The sequence below is a fragment of the Macaca thibetana genome, chromosome 13 (genome assembly GCF_024542745.1).
Source record: "Macaca thibetana thibetana isolate TM-01 chromosome 13, ASM2454274v1, whole genome shotgun sequence".
In the NCBI taxonomy this organism is placed as follows: domain Eukaryota; kingdom Metazoa; phylum Chordata; class Mammalia; order Primates; family Cercopithecidae; genus Macaca; species Macaca thibetana.
Genome location: NC_065590.1, coordinates 96,441,065 through 96,464,595, shown reverse-complemented (window position 1 = coordinate 96,464,595; position 23,531 = coordinate 96,441,065). Strand labels below are relative to the sequence as shown.

Genomic DNA, 23,531 nt, shown 5'->3' with positions numbered 1-23,531 from the left:
CATGGTGTGTCATTTTCATGACTGACCAACATAAATAAATAATACTTGCAAATTAAAACAACAATAAGATACTATACCACTATAAATCGATTAGAATGGCTACAATGCAAAAACACTGACAACACCAAATGCTGACAAGGATATGGAGCAACAGGAACTCTCATTCACTGCTGTCGGCAATACAAAAAGGTACAGGCACTTTGAAGGGCCGTCTGGCAATTTCTCAAAACTAAACGTATTGTGACCATGACATAGCAATCAGGTTCCTTGACATTTACATAAACAAGGTGAAAACCTATGTGCACATAAGAACCTGCATGAGAATGTTTAGAGCGGCTTTATTCCTAACTGCCAAAACTGGAAACAACCAAGAGGCCTTTCAATAGGTGAATGGACAGACAAGCTGCAGTACATCCAGAAAAGAGAATGTTACTCAGTGATAAAGGGAAATGAGCTATCATGCCACAAACAGACATGGAGGAATCTCAAAAGCACAGGATTAAGTGAAAGAAGCCAATCTGAAAAGCCTACATACTGTATGAGTTCAGCTATACGACATTTTGGAAAAAAAGCAAAACTAGAGCCAGTAAAAATACCAGCGATTGCTTGGGGTCTGGAGGGTGGAGGAAGGGATGAACAGGTAGAACAGAGAGGATTTTTAGAGTAGGGAGACTGTTCTATGTGATACGGTAATGGTGGATACATGTCATCATACATTTGTCAAAACCCACAGAATGTACACCACCAACAGTGAACTCTAATGTAAACTATGACCCTCAGGTGGTGATGTGTCAATGTCTGTTCCCTGGCTGCAGCAAATGGACCACTCTGTTGTAAAGTGCCGATGGTGAGGGAGCGTGTGGGGGAGGGATGTAAGAACTCTGTACTTTCCACTCAATTTTGCTGTGAGCCAAAAACTGCTCTAAAAAATAAAGACCACTGAATGAATGAATGACGTAACCATGTACAGACATGCAAGAGACATGGACAGGCAGATCTAATCTTTCTTTCAATGTCCCACTACTATCATTTATATAGTACTTGTTTTCCAACCAAGAATAATGTTCTGTTCCTCAGGAAGGTAAACATATAATCCAAATGAGGGTATGTGCCCATGTCAAGATCTAATATTCGTTCCCATTTAACAATCTGTAATAACTACTTTCTAGAGCAATTTACAGTGCTAGTAATACAATACAAGCCGACTTTATTTCCACCCCACCGACCCCCAAAAAAAGCCTGGGGGAAAAGCTTGATAACATGGAAGCAAAAGGATGGGTAGACGATGGGTTTGTTACCTTTCTCTCTACTTTTATGTCTATTTGAAAATTTTTTCTCCTCTGAACAATGAGAGAAAATTAAAATACATTTTTTTCATAATACATTAAAAAAAATGTATCAGGTTGGGTGCGGTGGCTCATGCCTATGATCACAGTACTCTAGGAGGCCAAGACGGGAGGATCCCTTAAGCTCAGGAGTTCAAGTTCGGCCTGGGCAACATAGTGAAACCCTGTCTCTACAAAAAAAAAAAAATTTTTTTTTAATTAGCCAGGCATGGTGGTGTGTGCCTATAGTCCCAGCTACATGGGAAGCTGAGGTGGGAGGATCGCTTGAGCCCAAGAGTTTGGAGGCTGCAGTGAGCCATGATCACACCACTGCACTCCAGCCTGGAGACAAAGTGAGACCCTGTCTCAAAAAGTAATAAAAAAGAAAATAAATTTTAAAAGGGTCAATAATATTCATTACTTCAAACCAGCATGCATGGAGTCAATGAAAGTCTATGAAGTATAAGACACTGTTCCAGGAAGCAAGGACACAGCAAAAAGCACAACATACAAAGTTCCCACCTTGTGGAGCTTACATCCTACTAAGTGGGCATCAGAAGAGAAACTTGCGTGGGATTTGAGAACACTGAATCAAAGTAGAGACGGTGTAAGTCCCAGAACTTTCTTATTATTTTCTGTATAAGGTGGGCATTTTAAAAGAATGTAGTCTAAATTTCTGGCTTACTTGTATAAGCTATCTTCTTTTTTAAGGAAAAAACAAAACAGAACAAAAAACAAGAACAGATAATGGCCATGTTAACTAAAGACATCGCCACCTAAGTGACTACACAACCAGGACACTGAAATACTAGGTTTAATTCCCACTCTATCTCATCCAAAATAAGAACGGTAACAAGATCGACTAGGTAAGCACCAAGACGGAGGAAATGCTAGAACCAGGAGACAAGGCCTTTGGTCAACATTGAAGTCAAACTAGCATCTGAATAGGAAGTTGTAATTTATTTTCAAGAAAATGGACATGTCAGATGTAAGACTATTTAAGTAAAAATAAACATCATCTGATATACTAACACAACATATGTCAAATGTGTATCAAATATCTCCATGAAAATTACACAAATTTTTACTCAATCAGAACTGAAATTAACTTTGAAAATGTGACCGGATGCTCAGAAAATTACTTCCTGATTGTCACACATTAATGCTTCTGTATGTCTACTATTCTTGTGATCCAATAAATTGTGATGGGAAATGGGGAGGATATCCTTTGTTGAGAAAAAGGCCACAGATACTGTTACTACCTGAAAGTGTTTAGATTAAAATAGGAAGCCCACATTTCCCCTTTGTAAAGTCACAAACAACTTGTTTGTGTTACAAAAGAATATGTATTAACCACCTGACTTTCATGCCTTGCTTCTCAGTTCACAGTTATGAATATATAACTGAAAAATTATAAAACAGAACTCCACACTTTTTCCCCATAAAATTAGGTCTTTTGCCTTCCATAAGATGTCTTATCTTTCCAGATCTTTCTTACAGGCTTGGGTTTATCATTGTCATACCTTTCTTGGAGAATAAAATTAGGCATATGTTTCTTTTATCCTATTATGAATCAAGACATCTTAAAAATACACATCTTTTGGAGAGGGAGGGAGGGAGGGAGAAAGGGAGGGAGGAACAACTGTTGGATACTATGCTCACTTCCAGGGTGACTGGTTGAATCACACCCTAAACCTCAACATCACACAATATACCCATGTAACAAAACTATACATGTATCTCCTGAATCTTAAAAAAAGGTTAAAATTATAAAAAATAAAAATTAAAAATTAAAAATATATATCTGAATTCAAATTTGAACTCAATTTAAAGTAAATCATGTTTTTCATTCAAATTTGTCTTTTTCCTCCTTTTAGAAGCTCTGAAAGGCGAGTGCTTCACTGTCTCCCATCATCTGACAGGTCTTCCCATACCCTCAAACAATGAAAACTTTCTTCTTCAGGCCAACGTCCTATCATTTTCTGTACCTCATACAAGGTACCTTTCTTGCATGATCCTACTCTTTTCCTAGATCCTAAAATCATGCCTTCTCTAGATGGTGCCTGGGAACACAATTCTTGAATTCGTTTCTGAGCTTTCTCCAACTCACCACCACTAGAAGAAATAACAAACATAGGTACACTCCGCACAAGAAGAGCCCGAAAACAGCCCCTTCACTGTGCCATCCTGACATTCTCCACTCCCATTCACATGTGGAGTCACTGCCAACATTCTACTTAACCTTTATTCCTTTCACTTACAGTTGACTGAAACGGCTCTTTTTGTTAATAGATGCTGCTGCTAAGCACCATCTCACCCATTCTGCTAATTATATTTTCAAAATCATTCCCCTTCTCCTACTCTATCCACTGCATTAAGTATTTCTGAAGTTTAATTTCACTGGTTTAATCTCTCGTATAAAGATGAGGTTCTAAAGTCAAGCAGATAAGACTAAATGGAATATAAGCAAATCTAAACTTGAAAGGCCCATCAGAATATTTCCCTCTGGTGTTAGAATAGGACCAGATACAGCAGGAGATTTGCACCTGGTGACTATGCCATACCAAAAAAATCCCGTGTTTAAATGACCAGAATCACACTCAGTGTAGTGCTGCCACGAGAGGTATTAGGAAACAACAGATTTAAGCAAACCTTTTCAAATAGTCTTCCTCATCTCAACCAAGAACACAAAAATAACAGAGTAACTGTTTTCTCAATTCTCCCAACAATAATCCATCACTGGAGCCAGCCTAAATGCATGGGAGAGAAGGTAACTGATCACATGAACTGGACGCTTTAGGGAATTAGGAACACGTTCTCTCAGTTGAGAAAGGCCCTCCCATCTCAAGTTTAGTCCAGGACATATGCCCCCTGAGTGAATGGACAGCCACATAAGTGAAACTGCCTAAGAGTGTGAACATGCTCTCTTGCTCACTCCACCTCTCCCCTACATACACCTCCCTCCCTCCCCCTCCCGACCCCTACACCTCCAGCCTCCAACATCTTGAAGGGCTTTTATTGAAACTGATGTAAGCTAAATGAGCTTCTGACAGAATTTCACTTTAAATCCAATCAGTAGCCACTAAAATATCCCAAATGCAAAGAAAATGTAAAAGACATGTTGGCAAGAATGTCTCTGACTAGTGAAATTTATAGGTTTTTTTCATCTTTTTCTGATATTTATGTATTTCCAAAAATAACTATATTACTTTATATTCATACAGAAATATATTTTTTAATAATTTCCAAGAGTTTAATAAAGAGAAATATTTAGTGGGAAAAAAACAAGATATGAAACCATATTAACAAAGTTTCAGATTAAATATTGAAAAAATATAGCAAAATGTTAATGTTTGTCTTTAGGCGGTGGAATTTAGGGTATTTGAGTTTTCTTCTACTCATCTGTGTTTGCCATATTTTCTGCAAAGAGTGTGCCTTGATGATATAATCGGGGAAAATGAACTTCATTTTAAAAAATCAGATTTCTGGCCGGGCATGGTGGCTCACGCCTGTAATCCCAGCACTTTGGGAGGCCAAGGCAGGCGGATCACAAGGTCAGGAGATCGAGACCACAGTGAAACCCCGTCTCTACTAAAAATACAAAAAATTAGCCGGGCGCGGTGGCCAGTGCCTGGTGCCTGTAATCGCAGCTACTCAGGAGGCTGAGGCAGGAGAATGGCGTGAACCCGGGAGGCGGAGCTTGCAGTGAGCCGAGATTGCGACACTGCACTCCAGCCTGGGCGACAGACTGAGACTCCATTTCAAAAAAAAAAAAAAAAATCAGATTTCTTATACAAACAACCAGATGTTATCACTGTTTTCTGTTTCAACAGTCAATGGCAAAACTAATGGCACAACAGACCTCTCTCAATCTATATCTTACGCCATCATCAGACTAAACAATCTCAAATCATGTCTTCAGTCATTTTCCTTGCTCACATTCACAAGTTTGTCACAATCTTTTCCTGTAATTGTACAGCTTTATTTTGCTCAACACAATATTCCCTTCTAAAAGCTACATAAAAGTCCATGCTCACATAATGCCATAATTATTATTTTTTTCCCCTCAGTCTCCTGAGTGACAAAGACTACAGGTGCACGCCACCATGCCCAGCTAATTTTTTAAAACATTTTGCAGAAAGAGGGTCTCACTATGTTGCCCAGGCTAGCCTAGAAATCCTGGCCTCAAGTGATCCTCCTGCCTCAGCCTCGCAAAGTACTGGGATTACAGGCATGAACCACCATGCCCAGCTCAATGACTTAATTTTATCCAAATACTCTTTGGCATGGACTCCACGAATTCTGTTCATTACAAGAAATCAGTTGAACAGGAGAAATGACTGACTGTGTATATCCATTCTACATAAATGCCTTAAAATATTATTCCTCTTTTGTTGCTCAAGAAACTAGTGCTTGGAGAGAATAAGTAACTCATTCAAGGTCACAACATTTACAAATGGCAAAGCTGGTATTCAAACTCGGGTCCAACCAATTCCAAAGTTTAAGTTCTTTCTACTATGCAATGTGGAATGAAGAAATGCCTTTTAGATCCAGCTGTCACCAACTTGCCATTTGACCTTAAGACAGTAACTTACTTCCTCAGCTACAAATTAAGGGCTGGACTAGATGACTTGGAGATCCCTTCTATGTCTGATGGTCTATGCTCCAAAGCTTCCCCTTTCCTTTAAGGCACACTGAAAAATCCTTTAGTGTGGACAAGATTTCAGCAACGACTTTCCCGTTTACGTTCTGTCTGGAACATTGTTTGTAGGCTGATAAATTCCTAGGGAAGAGTTTTCTTTTCATCTGACACTACCTTCCCAATAAAGAGAGTATGTTGCTACTGGTACTATAAAAGAGCAATTTCTAGCAAAATCACATCTGTCACTATTTCTAATAGCGCTCTGCTTAAACATGCACTTTAGATCAAAGTGTGATCTGTCATTTTTAGGATCCTACATGGACACTAACAGATTCAGGGCCATTTCAACATACACTAATGGGGCAAAGAGATCTCTTACTGGGGACTTCTCCAGAATATCAATTTAGTACACATAAATGATCCTACATTGTTGGCTTTGAACTGAAATACATCAAATGGACCAATCATGGTCCTGATTCAAACCCAAATCTTAGGGAATGGCATGTACAGCACTCCCAGTAACTCCAGTTAAAAGCACAGGGAGAAAAACAAAAGGCATTATTTTCAATCTTTAAAACATATAATAAGGCTGTCGTACTCTCGATGCGAAGCCAACTTTTGCACAAATTGCAAAAAAGTTAAGACAAAAGTTAAATGCCCTTGCTTTCATATTCTCCTTTTGGATTTTTATAGGAAAAAAAGTTTAATTAACCTATCTTCTTAACAGAATCACTATTAAATCTTTTGGACAAGATATTACTTTTAAAAATCCGTTGGCACTCCCAAACACAACTATTGCATCATACCATCATTCTCAGATGTGGCTGATTAGAAGGCACTGTCAGAGCCAAAGAACTGATGCTAATCCTACTGTATAAAAATTATACTCTGGCACACATGAACCATGTTATCCCTTTCTGTATTTTTTTATTTTTAGATGGAGTTTCGCTCGTTTGCCCAGGCTGGAGTGCTATGGCGCAATCTCGGCTCACTGCAACCTCCGCCTCCTGGGTTCAAGCAATTCTCCTGCCTCAGCCTCCCCAGTAGCTGGGATTACAGGCATGTGCCACCACACCCAGCTAATTTTGCATTTTTAGTAGAGACAGGGTTTCTCCATGTTGGTCAGGCTGGTCTCGAACTCCCGACCTCAGGTGATCAGCCCGCCTCGGCCTCCCAAAGTGCCTTTCTACATTTTAACAGTAGTGGTAGAAAAGGGCAAATGCAAAATTTCAATCTGGCATAAGTACAGTCAAGAAGCACTGCAAACCAGCCATGGTCAAAGTATACAACCATTATTGAAGACGCTCCAAATTGTAGTAATCAGGTCACTCTCACATGTGTGCTCACTAATTTTTCAACACCCATTAAGTGAGGGCCTACAGTGTGATAGGCACTGCTTTAGGTGCTGAGGATATAATAGGGAAAAAGACAAAATAATGTACCTGCATTCATGTCTTACATTACAATGGGGAAAGATAGACATAAAGAAGTAAATAACTGAAGAGAAAATATTTCAGGGCTCATGAGTAATATGGTCTCTGTCACAGCTACCTAACTTTGCCATTATAGTCAGAAAGCTGCATAGGTAATACATAAATGAATGGGCTCACTGTGTTTCAATAAAACTTCATTTACAAAAACAGCTGGTATTTAGTTTCCCAAACCCCAGTCTAGAGTACATCCTGCAAGATCATCTGATTCTCATTCTATGGGACCTATTTTACAACTCTGCAAATTGTAGGTAACTGGAAACAATGCAAAATAATTGTCTATAGGCATGCAAATGAATTACGTCTGGTGGACAGTTTATACCTTTGGAAAAGGCCCAAAATAGTCCAAAATAGACCACTTTGTGTTTACTTGCACATTCCCAATTCAATATAACTTTATTCCATGTAAATTTGTCCTTTTTTACACTTCTCCTTTTAAAAGTTAAATTAAAATTTTACCTTTTGATTTAACCATAGGCCTGGTTCCCTCATTTAATTTACAGGTTAAATTAAAATGTGAAATTTTTAAATTTTTAAATATTATTTAAAAAAACAATAGAAACAGTGTCTTGGTATGTTGCCCAGGCTAGTCTGAAACTCCTGTGCTCAAGTGATCCTCCCACCTTAGCCTCCTAAAGTGCTGGGATTACAGGTGTGAGCCACCACACTAGGCTTAAATTAAAAATTTTAACATGTATTTATCTCATATCTATATGAGAATCATGATTTCATGTTTTGGGGAAGTTATCTTTTAGCAGTTTTGGAGGTCTCACTGCGATACCTGATGGACTCACCCATCAGAACCAGGAAAACTTCCTCACCACAGTGCACCATACTTGGACTCCTTAAATCCAAGCACAGTTTTCCTTGGCTCGCAGGCGTGAATCCAAAGGAACAGTAGAACTTGGCTGTGTCTGTCTTTCTTTTTTATTTTATTTATTTATTCAGTTATTTTTTTGAGACAAGGTCTCACCATGTTGCCCAAGCTAGATTTGAACCAGGCTCAAATGATTTGCCACTCCTGAGTAGCTGGGATTACAGGTGGGTGCTGCCGCAAAAAGCTCTAATTTTAAATGTCTTATCTAATAATGCTTATCTAATATATAATTGATATATTAACAATACATTAATATGCCATAACATTGGTACTAATTATATATTGATATATTAATATACAGCCCATAAGTTATTCCCCATTTATGGTGGCAGTGGCTGGGGATTTGGTTTAACAGTCTGACCATTTGGTCAGATCTTTATAAATAGATTAATGCTTTATAGAGATATATTCTCTGTTGGGTGAGAAGAAAACAGAGAATCTGATTCTTTAGTCTCTTTCTGCTGTTCTATTATGTAAGACTTTTCAAGTTGTAAGCAAACTAATGAGCCACTGGAAGGTTTTAAGCAGAAGAGTAACACAATCGGATTTATATTTGTTTTGTTTATATATGTGTGTGTGTGTGTGTGCGTGCGTGTATAATTATTATTTTAAGCAACAGGGTTTTGCTCTGTCACCCAGGCTGGAGTGCAGCAGCATGGTCATAGCTTACTGTAGCCTCAAACTCCTGGGCTCAAAGGATCTATAGGTGCACGCCACCACACCTGGTTACTTTTTAAAACTTTTTGTGAAATGGGGTCTCACTATGTTGCCCAGGCTTGTTTCAAACTCCTGGGCTCAAGCAATTCTCTTGCCTCAGCTACCGAAAGCACTAGTATTACAGGTGTGAGCCACAGCACTGAGCCTGTTTTGTTTATATTTTTAATATTTTATATCAGTCTGGCTGTTACATGGAAAACAGGTTACAAGAGAGACAAAAGCAGAAGCAGAAAGATCAGTTATGGCCATTACAGTAATCCAGAGGCCTGATGGAAGAGAAGCACTGAGAAATGGCTGGATGTGCAACAAAATCTGCAAACAGCCAATGGACTGGATGAGGAGGCATGAAGTGGAAAGGATAGGTAACAAGGATGGCTCCTGTGCTCTGAGCCTAGACAGCCGAGTGAGCAACAACAGGGCTTCAGCTGAAATGGAGACCCTGGCAGGTGCGGTGCAGGTGGGGAGCTGGATCAGAAGTTCTCATGTAGACACATTAAACAGGATGTGCTGTTAGACATTCAAGTGAAGAAGCCGAGTAGACTGGTGGATATGTACCTCTGTAGCTCAGAGGGAAGGCTGGAGAGGGAAAACTGGATGTCATTAACACACAGCTGTTATATAAAGCCTGGTCATAAACAAGCTCCCTGGGAGAGAATATAAATAAAGAAGAGACAAGGACTAAGTCCTAGGGCTCACTAACATTCAGAGGTAAGGGGAGAGAGGCAAGATCCAAAGTCTAGGATGTTATCAGCAGGAGGAGGAGCCAGTGAAGACGGAAAAGAGGTAACTCGATGAAAGAAGGAATCCCAGGGGAATGTGGCCTTCTAGAAGTTGGGCACAGAGTTTTAAGGAAGCCTGGTCAACTGTGTTTCTAAATACCACTTGGAGATAAAGTAAAATGATCTGCATATGAGACGTATGTTCAAGGAGAAACGGGGGCTGACTGTACACATGTCTGTCCAGGAAAAGCAATACAGGCTGAGTAGCCTTTTTCTAAAATGCTTGAGATCAGAAGGGTTTTAAATTTTTGATTTTTTTTTTTTTTTGCTTTTGGAATATTTGTATAAAAATAATGAGATATCTTGGGATGAGACCCAAGTCTAAACATGAAATTCATTTATACTTCATATACACTTGATACACACAGACTGAAAGTAATTTTATACCTTTAAACATTTTATATTTTTAATAATTTTTGGCAGGAAACAAACTTTAGGTTAAGTCCTCATGTTTGGATTTTCCACTTGTGGAGTCATGCTGGCACTCAAAAGAGTTTTAAATTTTGGAGCGTTCGCATCTCAGATTTTTGGATTATAGAGGCTCAACCTCTGCCTTCTCCATTGGCCAACATTCTCTCTGCTGTTCTCTCGTTTCCAGAGATTGTGGGACAAATATTGTCATTCACTATTTTGCCCTAGATACGTGCTATGATCTTAAGACAAAGAAAACCCCAAGTCTCCAACCCTGCAATTCAAATTTAAGATGAAGGTGGGGGAGATTTTCACAAATCTATACATAATATCTACATAAAAGAAGGGGGCTCATAAAATATCTATATAAAGAGACTGATACGAAGTGCCTGACCCTTGACTTAGGGAAAATGCTCAGGAAGCCACCAAACCCTGCTGCCTTCCTTCAGAGCACTTAGTCACAGATCTGTCTATCATCACCCCCTTGCCTAGATTGTAAGCTCACAAGGGCGGTGAGTGTACAATAGAGAATACGCTGGTTTTCTTCACCAAGATATTCCTGCAGCCTAGCACCCTGCTCAGTATATCCTTACTGAACAAATACAAGACTTGTTGGTCTCCTACATTTACTAATATAGGAAGACAAAATAAAAATATTAATAGATAAAAGAGCAAAACACTCATCTATCTAGGAATTACATTTATTTTTTATTTTTTTTAAGACAGAGTCTGTGTCACCCAGGCTGGAGTGTGGTGGCACGACCTCAGCTCACTGCAACCTCTGCCTCCCGGACTCAAGTTATTCTCACGCCTCAGTCTCCCAAGTAGCTGGGATTATAGGTGTGTGCCAAAGCATGCCCAGCTATTTTTTTGTATTTTAATAGAGACGGGGTTTCGCCTTGTTGGCCAGGCTAGTCTCGAGCGATCCACCTGCCTCGGCCTCCCAAAGTGCTGGGATTACAGGTATGAGCCACTATGCCTGGCCTATCTAGGAATTTTTGACACTTATTTTCAAGATATTGTCAAATCTACTGTTAAACTAAAACAACATATACTCTGGATAGCTGATAAAATACGGCATCTTTGGCTGGGCACGGTGGCTCACACCTGTAATCCCAATCCCAACACCCTAGGAGGCCGAGGCAGGAAGACTGCTTGAGCCCAGGAGCTGGAGACCAGCCTGGGCAACATGGTGAAACCCTGTCTCTACAAAAAAACAGAAACAAAAAACAAACAAAATTAGCTGGGCGTGGTTGCATATACCTGTAGTCCCAGATACTTGGGAAGCTGAGGTAGGAAAATCACCTGAGCCCAGAAAGTTGTGAGGCTACAGTGAGCCATGATCACACCAATGCACTATACCCTGGGAGACAGAGTGAGACCCTGTATTAAAAAAAAAAAAGATATTTTCTTAATGAAGCTGAGGAGTAAGGTTGTGTTCTTAAGACTCTGGAAAATTATGCCAAAACACACCAGAATAGTAATGTTTCAAATACTGAACTTGAAAAAAGATACCATCTATGAAGAAGGTCACATAGGGATGATTAAAAAGTATCCATAAGTACACCTCTCTAATAGACAACAGTCACTGACATAGTCATGGAGTTTAGAACTAGACTAACAAATTCAATTCACCACAGACAGAAGTTAAAATTGTTTGCACCTAAATTTGTTTTTGTCACAAAACCTCTTAGAGGCTGGGTGTGGTAGCTCACAACTGTAATCCTAGTACCTTGGGAGGCCCAGGCAGGTGGATCACTTGAGGCCAGGAGTTCGAGACTAGCCTGGCCAACACAGCAAAACTCCATCTCTACTAAAAATACAAAAATTATCCAGGTGTGGTGGTGCGCACCTGTAAGCCCAGCTACTTGAGAGGCTGAGGTAAGAGAATTGCTTGACCCAGGAGGCGGAGGTTTACTGTACTACTGCACTCTAGCCTGGGCCACAGAGCAAGACTGTCTCAAAACAAACAAACAAACAAAAAACACTAAAACCAAAAACCCTTACAGAAAAAAACCCGATAAAAAGACTATAATATCTATTTTTATTTCTTCATTGAGCAAGAAAAAAATCTGCCAGACTCCAAATACCCATATTTACTAGAAAAATTTCCATGCCATTTCCCTAAAACTGACTTCCCAATGCTATAATGATTTCAAAAGCATCTCCCTGACAACCCCTAAAACTCTGCAGCACGCACTGCCTTGTCATCTTTACGGGAGAAGCAGCACAGATGTCTGCCCTAGCCCAGTGACGGAAGCCCCGAGGAGATACCAGCGCTGAACTCTGCGAAGGCATCAGAAGGCCTCAGCTCCGGGGGAGTGTGCTACCCACTCAGCTGACAAGCTTAGAAGCATTCACTAAACAACCTTTTATTACATTCCAAAAATTTTGGCTTCTAAAACTTTTGTGCATTTCCTTTGGTTTGCATGCCTCTGTGAAGTTGTGTTGTGTGTATTTTTGAGGTCTTATGCTTCTCAACATAGTCTCCTCTATTTGCAAAGACAGCGTGTTGTGGGTTTATGAACTGCTGGATAAGTTCAGTGCTATTCTGAACAGACGCAGAAGCACTAGTGCAAGTTAGAAGGATTCTTCATGTTTTTAATACTGCCTCATTTGCAGGCTCCAAGAGTACTTTCCAAGTTTTAAATTAAATGGTAAATGTTAAAATATTTAATCAGTGTTTTATTTTAAATAGTCAAAATATTTTAATAGAAATAATATAGGAGTTTTTTCCTAAGAAAATGTTTGAAAATAAAATACCTGTCCAGGTGCAGTGGCTCACACCTGTAATCCCAACATTTTGGAAGGCCAATGTGGGAGGATCGCTTGAGGCCAGGAGTTTGAGACCAGCCTTGGCAACACAGCGAGATCCTCTCTCTACAAAAAAACAGCATAAAAATTAGCTGGGCTTGGTGGCACATGCATGTAGTCCTACCTACTCACAAAGCTGAGGCGGGAGGATGCTGGAGCCCCAAAGGATGAAGCTGCAGTGAGTTATGATCACGTCACTGCGCTCTAGCCACGGTGACAGAGCGATACCCTCCCTCATTCAAAAATAAAATAAAATAAATAAAATTAAAAAGTACCTAACTGCCATTCTTGAAAGCTGGGTACAGTGATGTATTTATTCTTTATAACATCTTAAATATTGACATTTTAAAAAGAAAAAGCCGGGCGCGGTGGCTCAAGCCTGTAATCCCAGCACTTTGGGAGGCCGAGACGGGCGGATCACGAGGTCAGGAGATCGAGACCATCCTGGCTAACATGGTGAAACCCCGTCTCTACTAAAAAATACAAAAAAACTAGCCGGGCGAGGTGGCGGGCGCCTGTAGTCCCAGCTACTCGGGAGGCTGAGGCAGGAGAATGGCGTAAACCCGGGAGGCAGAGCTTGCAGTGAGCTGAGATCTGGCCACTGCACTCCAGCCTGGGCGACAGAGCGAGACTCCCTCTCAAAAATTAAAAATAAATAAAAATAAAAAATACAAAAATAAAAAATAAAAAAGAGAAAAACAAGCCTGGCGCGGTGGCTCAAGCCTGTAATCCCAGCACTTTGGGAGGCTGAGACGGGCGGATCACGAGGTCAGGAGATCGAGACCATCCTGGCTAATACGGTGAAACCCCGTCTCTCCTAAAAAATACAAAAAAGCTAGCCAGGCGAGGTGGCGGGCGCCTGTAGTCCCAGCTACTCAGGAGGCTGAGGCAGGAGAAGGGGGTGAACCCGGGAGGCGGAGCTTGCAGTGAGCTGAGATCTGGCCACTGCACTCCAGCCTGGGCAGCAGAGTGAGACTCCGTCTCAAAAAAAAAAAAAAAAAATTAAAAAAATAAAAGAAAAAGACAAAAACAAAGCACATATCCTTATAGCTGAATTTCCTTTTTTTTTTTTTTGAGATGGTATCTCACCCTGTCACCCAGGCTGGAGTGCAATGGCGTGATCTCGGCTCACTGCAACTTCTGCTTCCTGGGTTCAAGCAATTCTCCTGCCTCAGCCTCCCAAGTAGCCGGGATTACAGGCACCCACAACAACACCCGGCTAATTTTTTGTCTCTTTAGTAGAGACGGGATTTCAACATGTTGGCCAGGCTGGTCTCAAACTCCTGAACTAGTGATCTGCCTGCCTTAGCCTCCCAAAGTGCTGGGATTACAGGCATTTGAGCCACCGCGCCTGGCCTAATTTTTTTTTTTTTTTGAGACAGAGTCTTGCTCCGTTGCTCAGGGTGGTGTGCACTGGTGCAATCTTGGCTCACTGCAACCTCTGCCTCCCAGGTTCAAGCGATTTTCCTGCCTCAGCCTCATGAGTAGTTGGGACTACAGACACGCACCACCACGCCTTTGTACTTTTAGTAGAGACAGGGTTTCACTATGTTGGCCAGGCTGGTCTCAAACTCCTGTCCTTAAGTGATCTGCCCATCTCAGCCTCCCAAAGTGCTAAGAATACAGGCGTGAGCCACCACGCCCGGCCAACTGAATTACTTTTATTCTTCTAAATCAAACAGCTTCCCAAACAAATAGTTTTCCTCCTACATTTTCCCTCAAGTTTACACATCTACATTACCAAGCAGCAAGCAATCACTTGCGCCCCAACCACCACCACCAAGCAATGAGTGGCTGCAGGAACGCCCTGATAAGCTAGGGGCTCGGAGCTCAGGAGCATTTCCAACAGAAACACCATTAAGCACAAAGGCTGGGTTTTGGGTTGTGTGCCATAGGGGACTTGGATTCCTTCTGGAGTCTACATAGTTGCCAAGGATGTTAATTATAAAGAACTAACCTGAGATTAAATTATGTTTCAGAGGAAAAACCAAGCTTGAAAAACTATTCTTGGCATTTGTCTCTGAAGCTGCAGATGAATTAGACCCTGAAGCAAACAAACAAACAAAACAACAGAACCTGGTCTCTGAGTGAAAGGAAAAACAACAAAAAAAAGGAAAGCACTGAGAAAATGGGACAGGGGCTGGAGACAACCCTTTGGGTCTCAAAGGACAAGCTGGCTACAGAGATATCTAAGTGCCAGAAGGTGGTGTATCAGGAACTGCATTAGTTTATAAAGATCTCAATTACTCAAAAAAGATGGTATCAGATAAAAAGGCAAAAATTAACAAGCTAAAAGAACACTAAGTTGCCTTCATCTTCAGCATGCCCCAAAGAGGGAGGTAAAAAGTTTTCGAACCTGATTTATAAGATGTTAATACAAATCACAGTCCAGGCCTCCTAAACTTGGCATGGATCATACATTAAACACACATTTCTCTGGTTCTGTAGCCTCAAATGAACCTTTGTGCCAAATGTCAGCTTGGTAAGTTTGATAAAATCTTATGAAAAATGGCAGGCTTTCAGACCCTTGGGCTCTCTCTTTGCTTTGAAGGAGTATTACAAAGAGCAGTTTCCAAGTAAAGACAAGTGGTGCTATAAAATATCACTCAGTACTGTGGGAGCAGGGCAGAAAGGTAGGTCAGAAAGGAACACTGAAGTCCAAGTTTCAGCATAAGGCTTCGCTTAACTAAAGCAACTTCTGCTCACACTGTCCCCATATGCAGCTCACCTAGGAGAGGGCTCTCTGGATTTTTTTTCACAGCTTTCTGTTAAATCTCAGGTACAAAGTTGAAACTAAAAAGGTCTTATAAGATAAGCTAACATTTGTCAAGAGGCAGTTTCTCATCACCTGGCCATCATCCGGCCCCTCACACTCATGCTAATTAAAGTCACCATTACTTGGAACAAAAACGCCCACCCGAAGAAACTGATCCAGAGAATCAGAAGTAAACAATGGGTCTCTTACAGTTCTAAGATAATAGACATGTCATAAACCAGCCAATGACATATAATAGAGATAACTAAAAATGTTTTAGGTAATTTCAGTACCTTAGAATTAATATTTCCAAGGTTAACTGCAGAAACCAGGAACCAATTTGTATATAAAATACAACTTCGGGGCTCATGCCTGTAATCCCAGCACTTTGGGAGGCCGAGGCAGGTGGATCACTTGAGGCTAGGAGTTCAAGACCAGTGTCTGGCCTGGTGAAACCCTGTCTCTACCAAAAACACAAAAATCAGGGCCAGGTACGGTGGCTCACGCCTATAATCCCAGCACTTCAGGAGGCCAAGGCAGGTGGATCACATGAGGTCAGGAGTTTGAGACCAGCTTGATCAACATGGTGAAACCCCGTACTAAAAATACAAAAAAAAAAAAAAAAAAAAAAAAAAAATAGCTGGGCGTGGTGGCACATGCCTGTAATCCCAACTACTCAGGAGGCTGAGGCAGGAGAATTGCTTGAATCTGGGAGGCAGAGGCTGCAGTGAGCCAAGATTGTGTCACTACACTCCAGCCTGGGCAACAAAAACTCTGTCTCAAAAAAAACAAAATTAAAACTTAAAAAAAAAAATACAACTTCACACACATAACATCACAAATATAACTGAAAAACAATACATCCAAATATGAATGGTAGTTACAGTATTATCAAAAGGGAATAGCTGGTTTTTATTTTCGTATACTTTGTAATCCACTTAGAATAAACAGGAATATGCATACACTGTTTGCATAAACGAAAAAGTTGTTTTGCTTTCTTTAAAAGATCATTTTATAAAATGCAGAAAATACCAAAGGGAAAACAATTTTTAATATTCTCCTGCCTCTTTCTGGACATTGTCATCCACACATTTGCCCAAGCAAAAACTGGGGTGCCATCCTTGGTCCTTTCCTGTTCCTTACTTCCCACACTCATCAATTTCAAGTCTCTTATAAGCATAACAACCAATTCTATCCCCATGGCCACCATCCTCATATAGGTTTGTAAGGTGGCCTCACTGCAACTGTCCTCAGGACTGCCCCTCCCCACCTCTCTACAATGCAGCTCTCGAGCCCATACCTCCTCCTCTACTAGGCAGACCTCGAAGCAGCACTCCACACTGAGAGTGCTTTTCACCTGCCCACTAGTTGATTCTATCTACTTTTAACATGTGGAAGGGATCTAAGATCCAAGGCATGGACAGGCACTTGCTGTCCATGTTGCTGTAGTGATCAAAACACAGTAAGCACTTCTAAGAGGAAGATGAAAGAGACCTTTCTCATGATGAAAAGGACAGGGGCAAGCTGATTTATTCTGCCTCTCCTGACAACGTTCCCCAAAGGGGCAGAAACTGGGAGAAAACTATGTAAGCTGGTCTGAGGGCAGCGTTTCCTGTGATCTATACAGCTCTCAGTCAATGAACACCTCTGAAACATGCCACTGGGCAATTCAAGGATGAATCCTGTGCAAGTACTGCCTACCAGATTAGACTTCTCTCACATTATCCCAGAACCCCAAAGAGCCACAACTACTAGAAAGGGAGCCTGGCACAGGTAATGCAGGTGCCATCATCTCTCCTGTGGGCTGCCACAGCCTGTGCTTGTTGTGTCCAGATTAGAGCCTGTTTAGTGAATTCCCCTGTGGCAGCAAAAGTAATCTTTTCAGAACACAGGTCTGATCCTATCACCCCCCTGCTTACAACTCTGCCAGGACTCCCTGCCCTACATCCCCACAGCTGGCTCACAAGACCCCTTCTAACCTGGTTTTCTACCTGCCCCCCAACTCGAATGCTCAGTCATGGGAGGTACTTGCTCCCTCAACTCTGCACCCACTCTACTGTCAAGATCCTATCCCAGGTCTACTGCCTGACCTGGGAAAGTTGACTGAAAAGGGAAAAAAAAAAAATCCTTCTCCCACTGGGCACCTCACTCCACCCCACCCCTTCACCCAGTCTATGCAGCTATCCTCAGGTCCCTCCTTCAAAGTCTGTCCCTCTGGGAAGTTTTCCCTGAGTGCCAACCACACTTCTCATCAGCTCCCGGGCCCTCAGTGGGTACAGGTTCTCTCCTACGTGCTCCCACCACAGTACCCTGGTAGCATTCCTCACACTGAAAGGCAACTGCCTACTTTCTTGTTGGATTCCAAACAGTAACTCCTCAAAGTGAAGGGCAGTACCCTGGAGGCTGTAATACTGCCAGCATACAGCATCATTCCCGACACACAGCTGATGTAGTCCATAATATGTATTAACAAGTGAATACAAGGAAAGATGGATAAGTTGATAGGAATATGACCGCAGTATCTGTCAGAGTCCAGGGAAAAAGGAACAAATAGTAACTTAGGAAAACCAAAATGCCTCCTGTTTGAACAGCCTTCATTTTACTACCAACCAACCAAAGTATCTCTAAGTGCTTTCAACTACACATCAGTAACCACGGAGTCAATAGCAAGCAGCACGCTTTTTTTGTGTGTGAAAATACGTAACTGAGCAATTTTTTTTTTTTTGAGATGGAGTCTTGCTCTGTTGCCCAGGCTGGAGTGCAGTGGCGCAATCTCGGATCACTGCAAGCTCCGCCTTCTGGGTTCATGCCATTCTCCTGCCTCAGCCCCCCAAGTAGCTGGGACTACAGGAGCCCGCCACCACGCCCAGCACATTTTTTGTATTTGTAGTAGAGTCAGGGTTTCACCGTGTTAGCCAGGATGGTCTCGATCTCCTGACCTCGTGATCCGCCCACCTCGGCCTCCCAGAGTGCTGGGATTACAGGCGTGAGCCACCGCACCTAATCCATAACTGAGCAATTTTAAAAGGACTATCATAGACAGGAAGAATTTTCATACCTGGAAGATGACAGTGGTTACAGAGAGTTCACCTCCCTCAAATTCCGATCTTCAGTACCCCTAACTCAACTCTCTTCTCAAATCTCAGGTAAGGGAGATAACTGCTGAGTATAAAGCAATCTAATGCCAACTTTATACTATGTGTTTTTCTGCTTATGAAATCATATTTCCTTGTTTCATTTCTACTATAAACTTAAAGGGAAGGGTGGGGAGCTTCTGGTTACCTAAGAGAAGAATTATTTAAGGAGGGAAAAAATAGTTTTTTTTTTTTTTTGCAAACTACATATCATCCCTGATCAGGATGATCTATGATAATTTATTTTACATGTGACTTATTTTTAAAAGAAACAAACAAACTATAGTGAGATGACTTGAAGAGTAATAGACTTTTTAGAATTAGACCTCTAGATCACTAACAGCTGAAAGTTTAAGATTCAGAAATACTTGGAAACAAAAAATAAATGCAAATCAGAAGAATAAATACTAATTTCTAAAGTCTATTTTAACATGATATTAAACAGTTTCCATAAAAGAACATTTGAGCATGAACTGATGAGCTCCAGAAAGCAAATTCAACCCACAAATGAGTCCACTGTGTCTAATGTACATAGCCACATGCAGACCCAGGTTCCTCAATACATCCGATTTAAAAAGTATCTTTGGCCGGGAGTGGTGGCTCACACCTGTAATCCCAGCACTTTGGGAAGCCCAGGCAAGAGGATCACTTGAGGTCAGGAGTTCAAGACCACCCTGGCCAACATGGCAAAACCCATCTCTACTAAAAATACAAAAATTAGCCGGGTGTGGTAGTGTGCACCTGTAATCCCAGCTACAGGAGGTTGAGGTAGGAGAATCACTTGAACCCAGGAAGCAGACATTGCAGTGGGTTGAGGTTGCGCCACTGCACCCCAGCCTTGGTGACCACCAGACTCTGTCTCAAAAACTTAAATAAATAATAAAAAGTATCTTTGCTTGTCCTATTTTTACTGAAATGCCTCTTTGTATTACTTACCGGAATGTAATAGATGCCCATCTTGGGGGTTTCATTGGCCGTCAGAAGCATGCCTAAAAATAAACACAATGAAAAAGGTCAACGCATAGGAAAAAGAAAGTACCCATTTCTATTTGCTTTCCATTCTGAAATGCCTGAGGAGCTTCTGTTAATTACTGAACCAAAAGTAAAGTATTTCCCACAAAATGTCCCAACAAATTCCTAACTTTTGCAAAACAAATTCAAATTTTGCAGAACAAATTTGATTCCTAACTTTTATAAAACTGATTGCAAAACAAAATGTCTACATTTTGTTATAGTCTACACCAGAAAGTCCTAGAGGGACTCTAACAGCCCTGACTACAGCACAGTCACTCCCTCACAGGGAATTATAACAGACTGAACCAACCAGGCGGTTAATAATTGAGTCTCTTTAGGATCAGCATATAAGAAAGCAAAACTGAAGAAAGAGATAACTTTCTGGCATTCAATAAAGGACTCTCTATAACCCCAGGAGCAACCTATAAATACATTATTATTTGGTACTAAACTACTTAGTATCAAAGTATTCAAATGTCTCAGTTTTGTTCCCTTTTCTCTGCCATTTTTGCAACACACTCCTTCCCCAAGTGTTTTGAAGCAGCTCCAACATGGCAATATGCAAACATCAAAACTCCTCAGAACCCCTGCTCAGGACCAGACCACTGCACTTTAAATAAGACTGAAACCAGCAAGCCTTTGGCCAGTCCTTCATAATCATCTAGGCACTTTCACATACATTATCTTAGTGAACATGCAACAACCCTCTAAAAGAAGATATATCATCAGCCCTATTTTATTGATCAGAAAAAGAAAGCTCAGAGGGACTGATGCCCCAGTCATGAGGGAATGTTAAAGGCAAACTCAAGAGTTTGTTTTTAAATAAAGACTTCTACAGATCAGTCAAATAATAATTCATTTTACAAATCTATTTGTAAGATACAAGAGGAATCCATAGAGGGAAGACATTTAGATTATCAGATCACATAATGATAAATGAATATACCAAATGTTAAGGGCAACGATTAGATTCTGTTTTTAAAAATATTTTTTGCTGCCTTTCCTTTCATTACACAAAAGTTTGTAAAAGTGATGATATTTGACTCTGTTACAGAAATGAAATGCTGAGTGAATAGAGTCAATTATCACTCAAGCAGGAACTCAATACTATCTTTTTTTTGAGACAGAGTCTTGCTCTGTCACCCAGGCTGGAGTGCAGTGGTGTGATCTTGGCTCACTGCAAGCTCCGCCTCCTGGGTTCACGCCATTTTCCTGCCTTAGCCTCCCGAGTAGCTGGGACTACAGGCGTCCGCCACCATGCCCAGCTAATTTTTGTATTTTTAGTGGAGAGGGGGTTTCGCCATGTTAGCCAGGATGGTCTTGATCTCCTGACCTCATGATCCGCCTGCCTCGGCCTCCCAAGGTGCTGGGATTACAGGTGTGAGCCACCGCACCCGGCCTCAATACTATCTTACCACGTCTTGCCCACAACTCAAAAGTGTGAGCTAGACCTGAACTGGGACCAACAGGTCACCAAAAATATATGCACACAAAACTCATAGACACACACACACACCCCCTGTAAAAACATCTAAAAGCACCTAACGAAGTCTAAAAAAGCAAGAATAATGTCTACATTAAACCAAAACAAAATCGGAGCTGTTTTGCATAGCTTGTAACCCCTGCAGAATCTTTCATCTTAGCACTTTTTCTGGCCTTCCAAACAATGTTCACTGAGGTCATGATGGATGGAAACGGCCTCTACTGATTGTGCTTCCTAGGTCTCCACTAACAGCTCTGCCGAAAGATCTCCAGGAGCCTTCAGACATAATTAAAGAAGTTCTGGGGATAGAAGCCCCATCTTTACTACCACAAGGAAGGTTCCTACTAAAGACCTCTCCTAAGCCTTCTCCACTGGCTCAACCCTGAACACTCAACAATGAACATTCCACAATGAAATACAACAACACCTACCAACAAACCACAGAAAGTGCTCTAATGTAATTACACAAAAAATTCAGACTGCACACAGCTAGATTGTTTTCTAAAACGGGGGAGGATCTCACATAGCCACATATGGCTAATGATATAAGTAGGTCTACTACGAAACTCAAGTGAGGAGGGTCAGGGCTGAAAGTAATTATGAATGAGAAAAAGAACATCATAGAGCCCAAAGAGTATGAGCAGCTTCTAACAAGTACAAACAGAAAAATAAACCGGTGAAAGCAAGTCTTAGTTCAGCAGAAATTAAGATGATCAAGGCAGAAGAAGAGAAGAGCATGAGCACCGTGGCAGGCAAGTCACATTATCAGCAAGTTACCTCCCTTGCTCAGGGCCACCACATAGCTAATAAGTAGAGCCACTGACAGTCGACCAATTCCAAAGCTCCATAACACGGGACTCTGACATTTCATCAACTAAGATAAAACTAAAAGACCTCTTGCATGATCAAATAAGAAACCATTTTTAAAAAGTCAGTATAAATACCACATGGCAAAGTGAAAGATGTGTTTAATACAATGTCAAACTAAAAAGCAAAAGGTAACCATAAGTACAGTGTGAGGACAACTTAAAACATATGAACACAGGATTAATATGGTTTCACTCATGAAGACAGTAATAGTATGTAATAGTACGTGTAAAGAGTTTGTGGCATTGAGGACTTTTTTCCTTTAAATTTATTTTAGTGTTGTTTATTATTGTTTCCACAATAAAACTATGCATTTTTAAAGGAAGGAAAAGATATCACCTAGAGTCAAAAGAACACATTTCCAATATGAACCAGTACACTATAGTGTCTAGTATGCAGTGTACTGTACACTGTAATAATACAATAAAAGAGAATTTGACAAAGTAGTGCCCTCCCCAGAAACATGCATGAATCAGTACTCATCTGCATGTGCTCTGGGGACTAAAGGACTCACTGAAGTTCACGACACAAACACAGTGCTCTACAGCTGCTCAAACTGTGTCCCCAGAGCCAGACTGCAAACTGTCACCAGGCCAGGAAATAAGCGCAGAAATTGAAAAGAAGCATTTAGAAACCTGCAGTTCAACACTGCAGTGACATCCAAACGTGTGATCATATTCCTAGTAATTCATTTGTATTGTATTTTACAGATGTATCAAGGTACAGTGGATTAGAAACTTCGAAACAAAACAAAAAACCAAAATCCCGGTCTTCGCCAAACATGTTGGGAAGCGCTGCACAAAAACATATGGCATCAGTCACTGCCTTGAACAGCTCAGAGGAGACAGGCTGTGCACACAGAACTGTGCCAAAGGGGACTGGCAGGGGTGCTGCTGCCCTATATAGAACCTAAAATGAAAGTATGGGGCATTTGAGTTTACTATACAAGGCACCAAAGATATTTACAGATGACCCCAACAGTTCACGTATTTAGAGGGCACTGATAGGGAATAAAAGACTTTTTCACATTTACCAGTAGAGGCAGTCTCCAACAGCCCTGTAAAGCAGGTGAGAATGCTGAGGTTGGGGAATTTCCACCACTATTAAGGCTGAATTGGGTCTTTCTTGAGCCCAGTGCCCATGTTCTTTGCTCTCTACCAAAGGTTCTGAAACCACCAATGCTGATTCCACAGGTCTGGAATGGGACTCAAGACACACGTAAG

The 23,531-nt window shown here is 41.1% G+C and overlaps 1 protein-coding gene across 2 annotated transcripts in view; it reads right to left on the bottom strand.

The window, feature by feature from the left end:
- Positions 1 to 23,531, bottom strand: part of NOL10 (nucleolar protein 10) — a 114,917-nt gene that overhangs the window by 52,401 nt on the left and 38,985 nt on the right. For both annotated transcript variants that reach the window (XM_050753907.1, XM_050753908.1), the window contains one exon: positions 19,881 to 19,933. In XM_050753907.1, the coding sequence (XP_050609864.1) occupies positions 19,881 to 19,933 (53 nt within the window). The remainder of the gene's footprint in view (positions 1 to 19,880; positions 19,934 to 23,531) is intronic.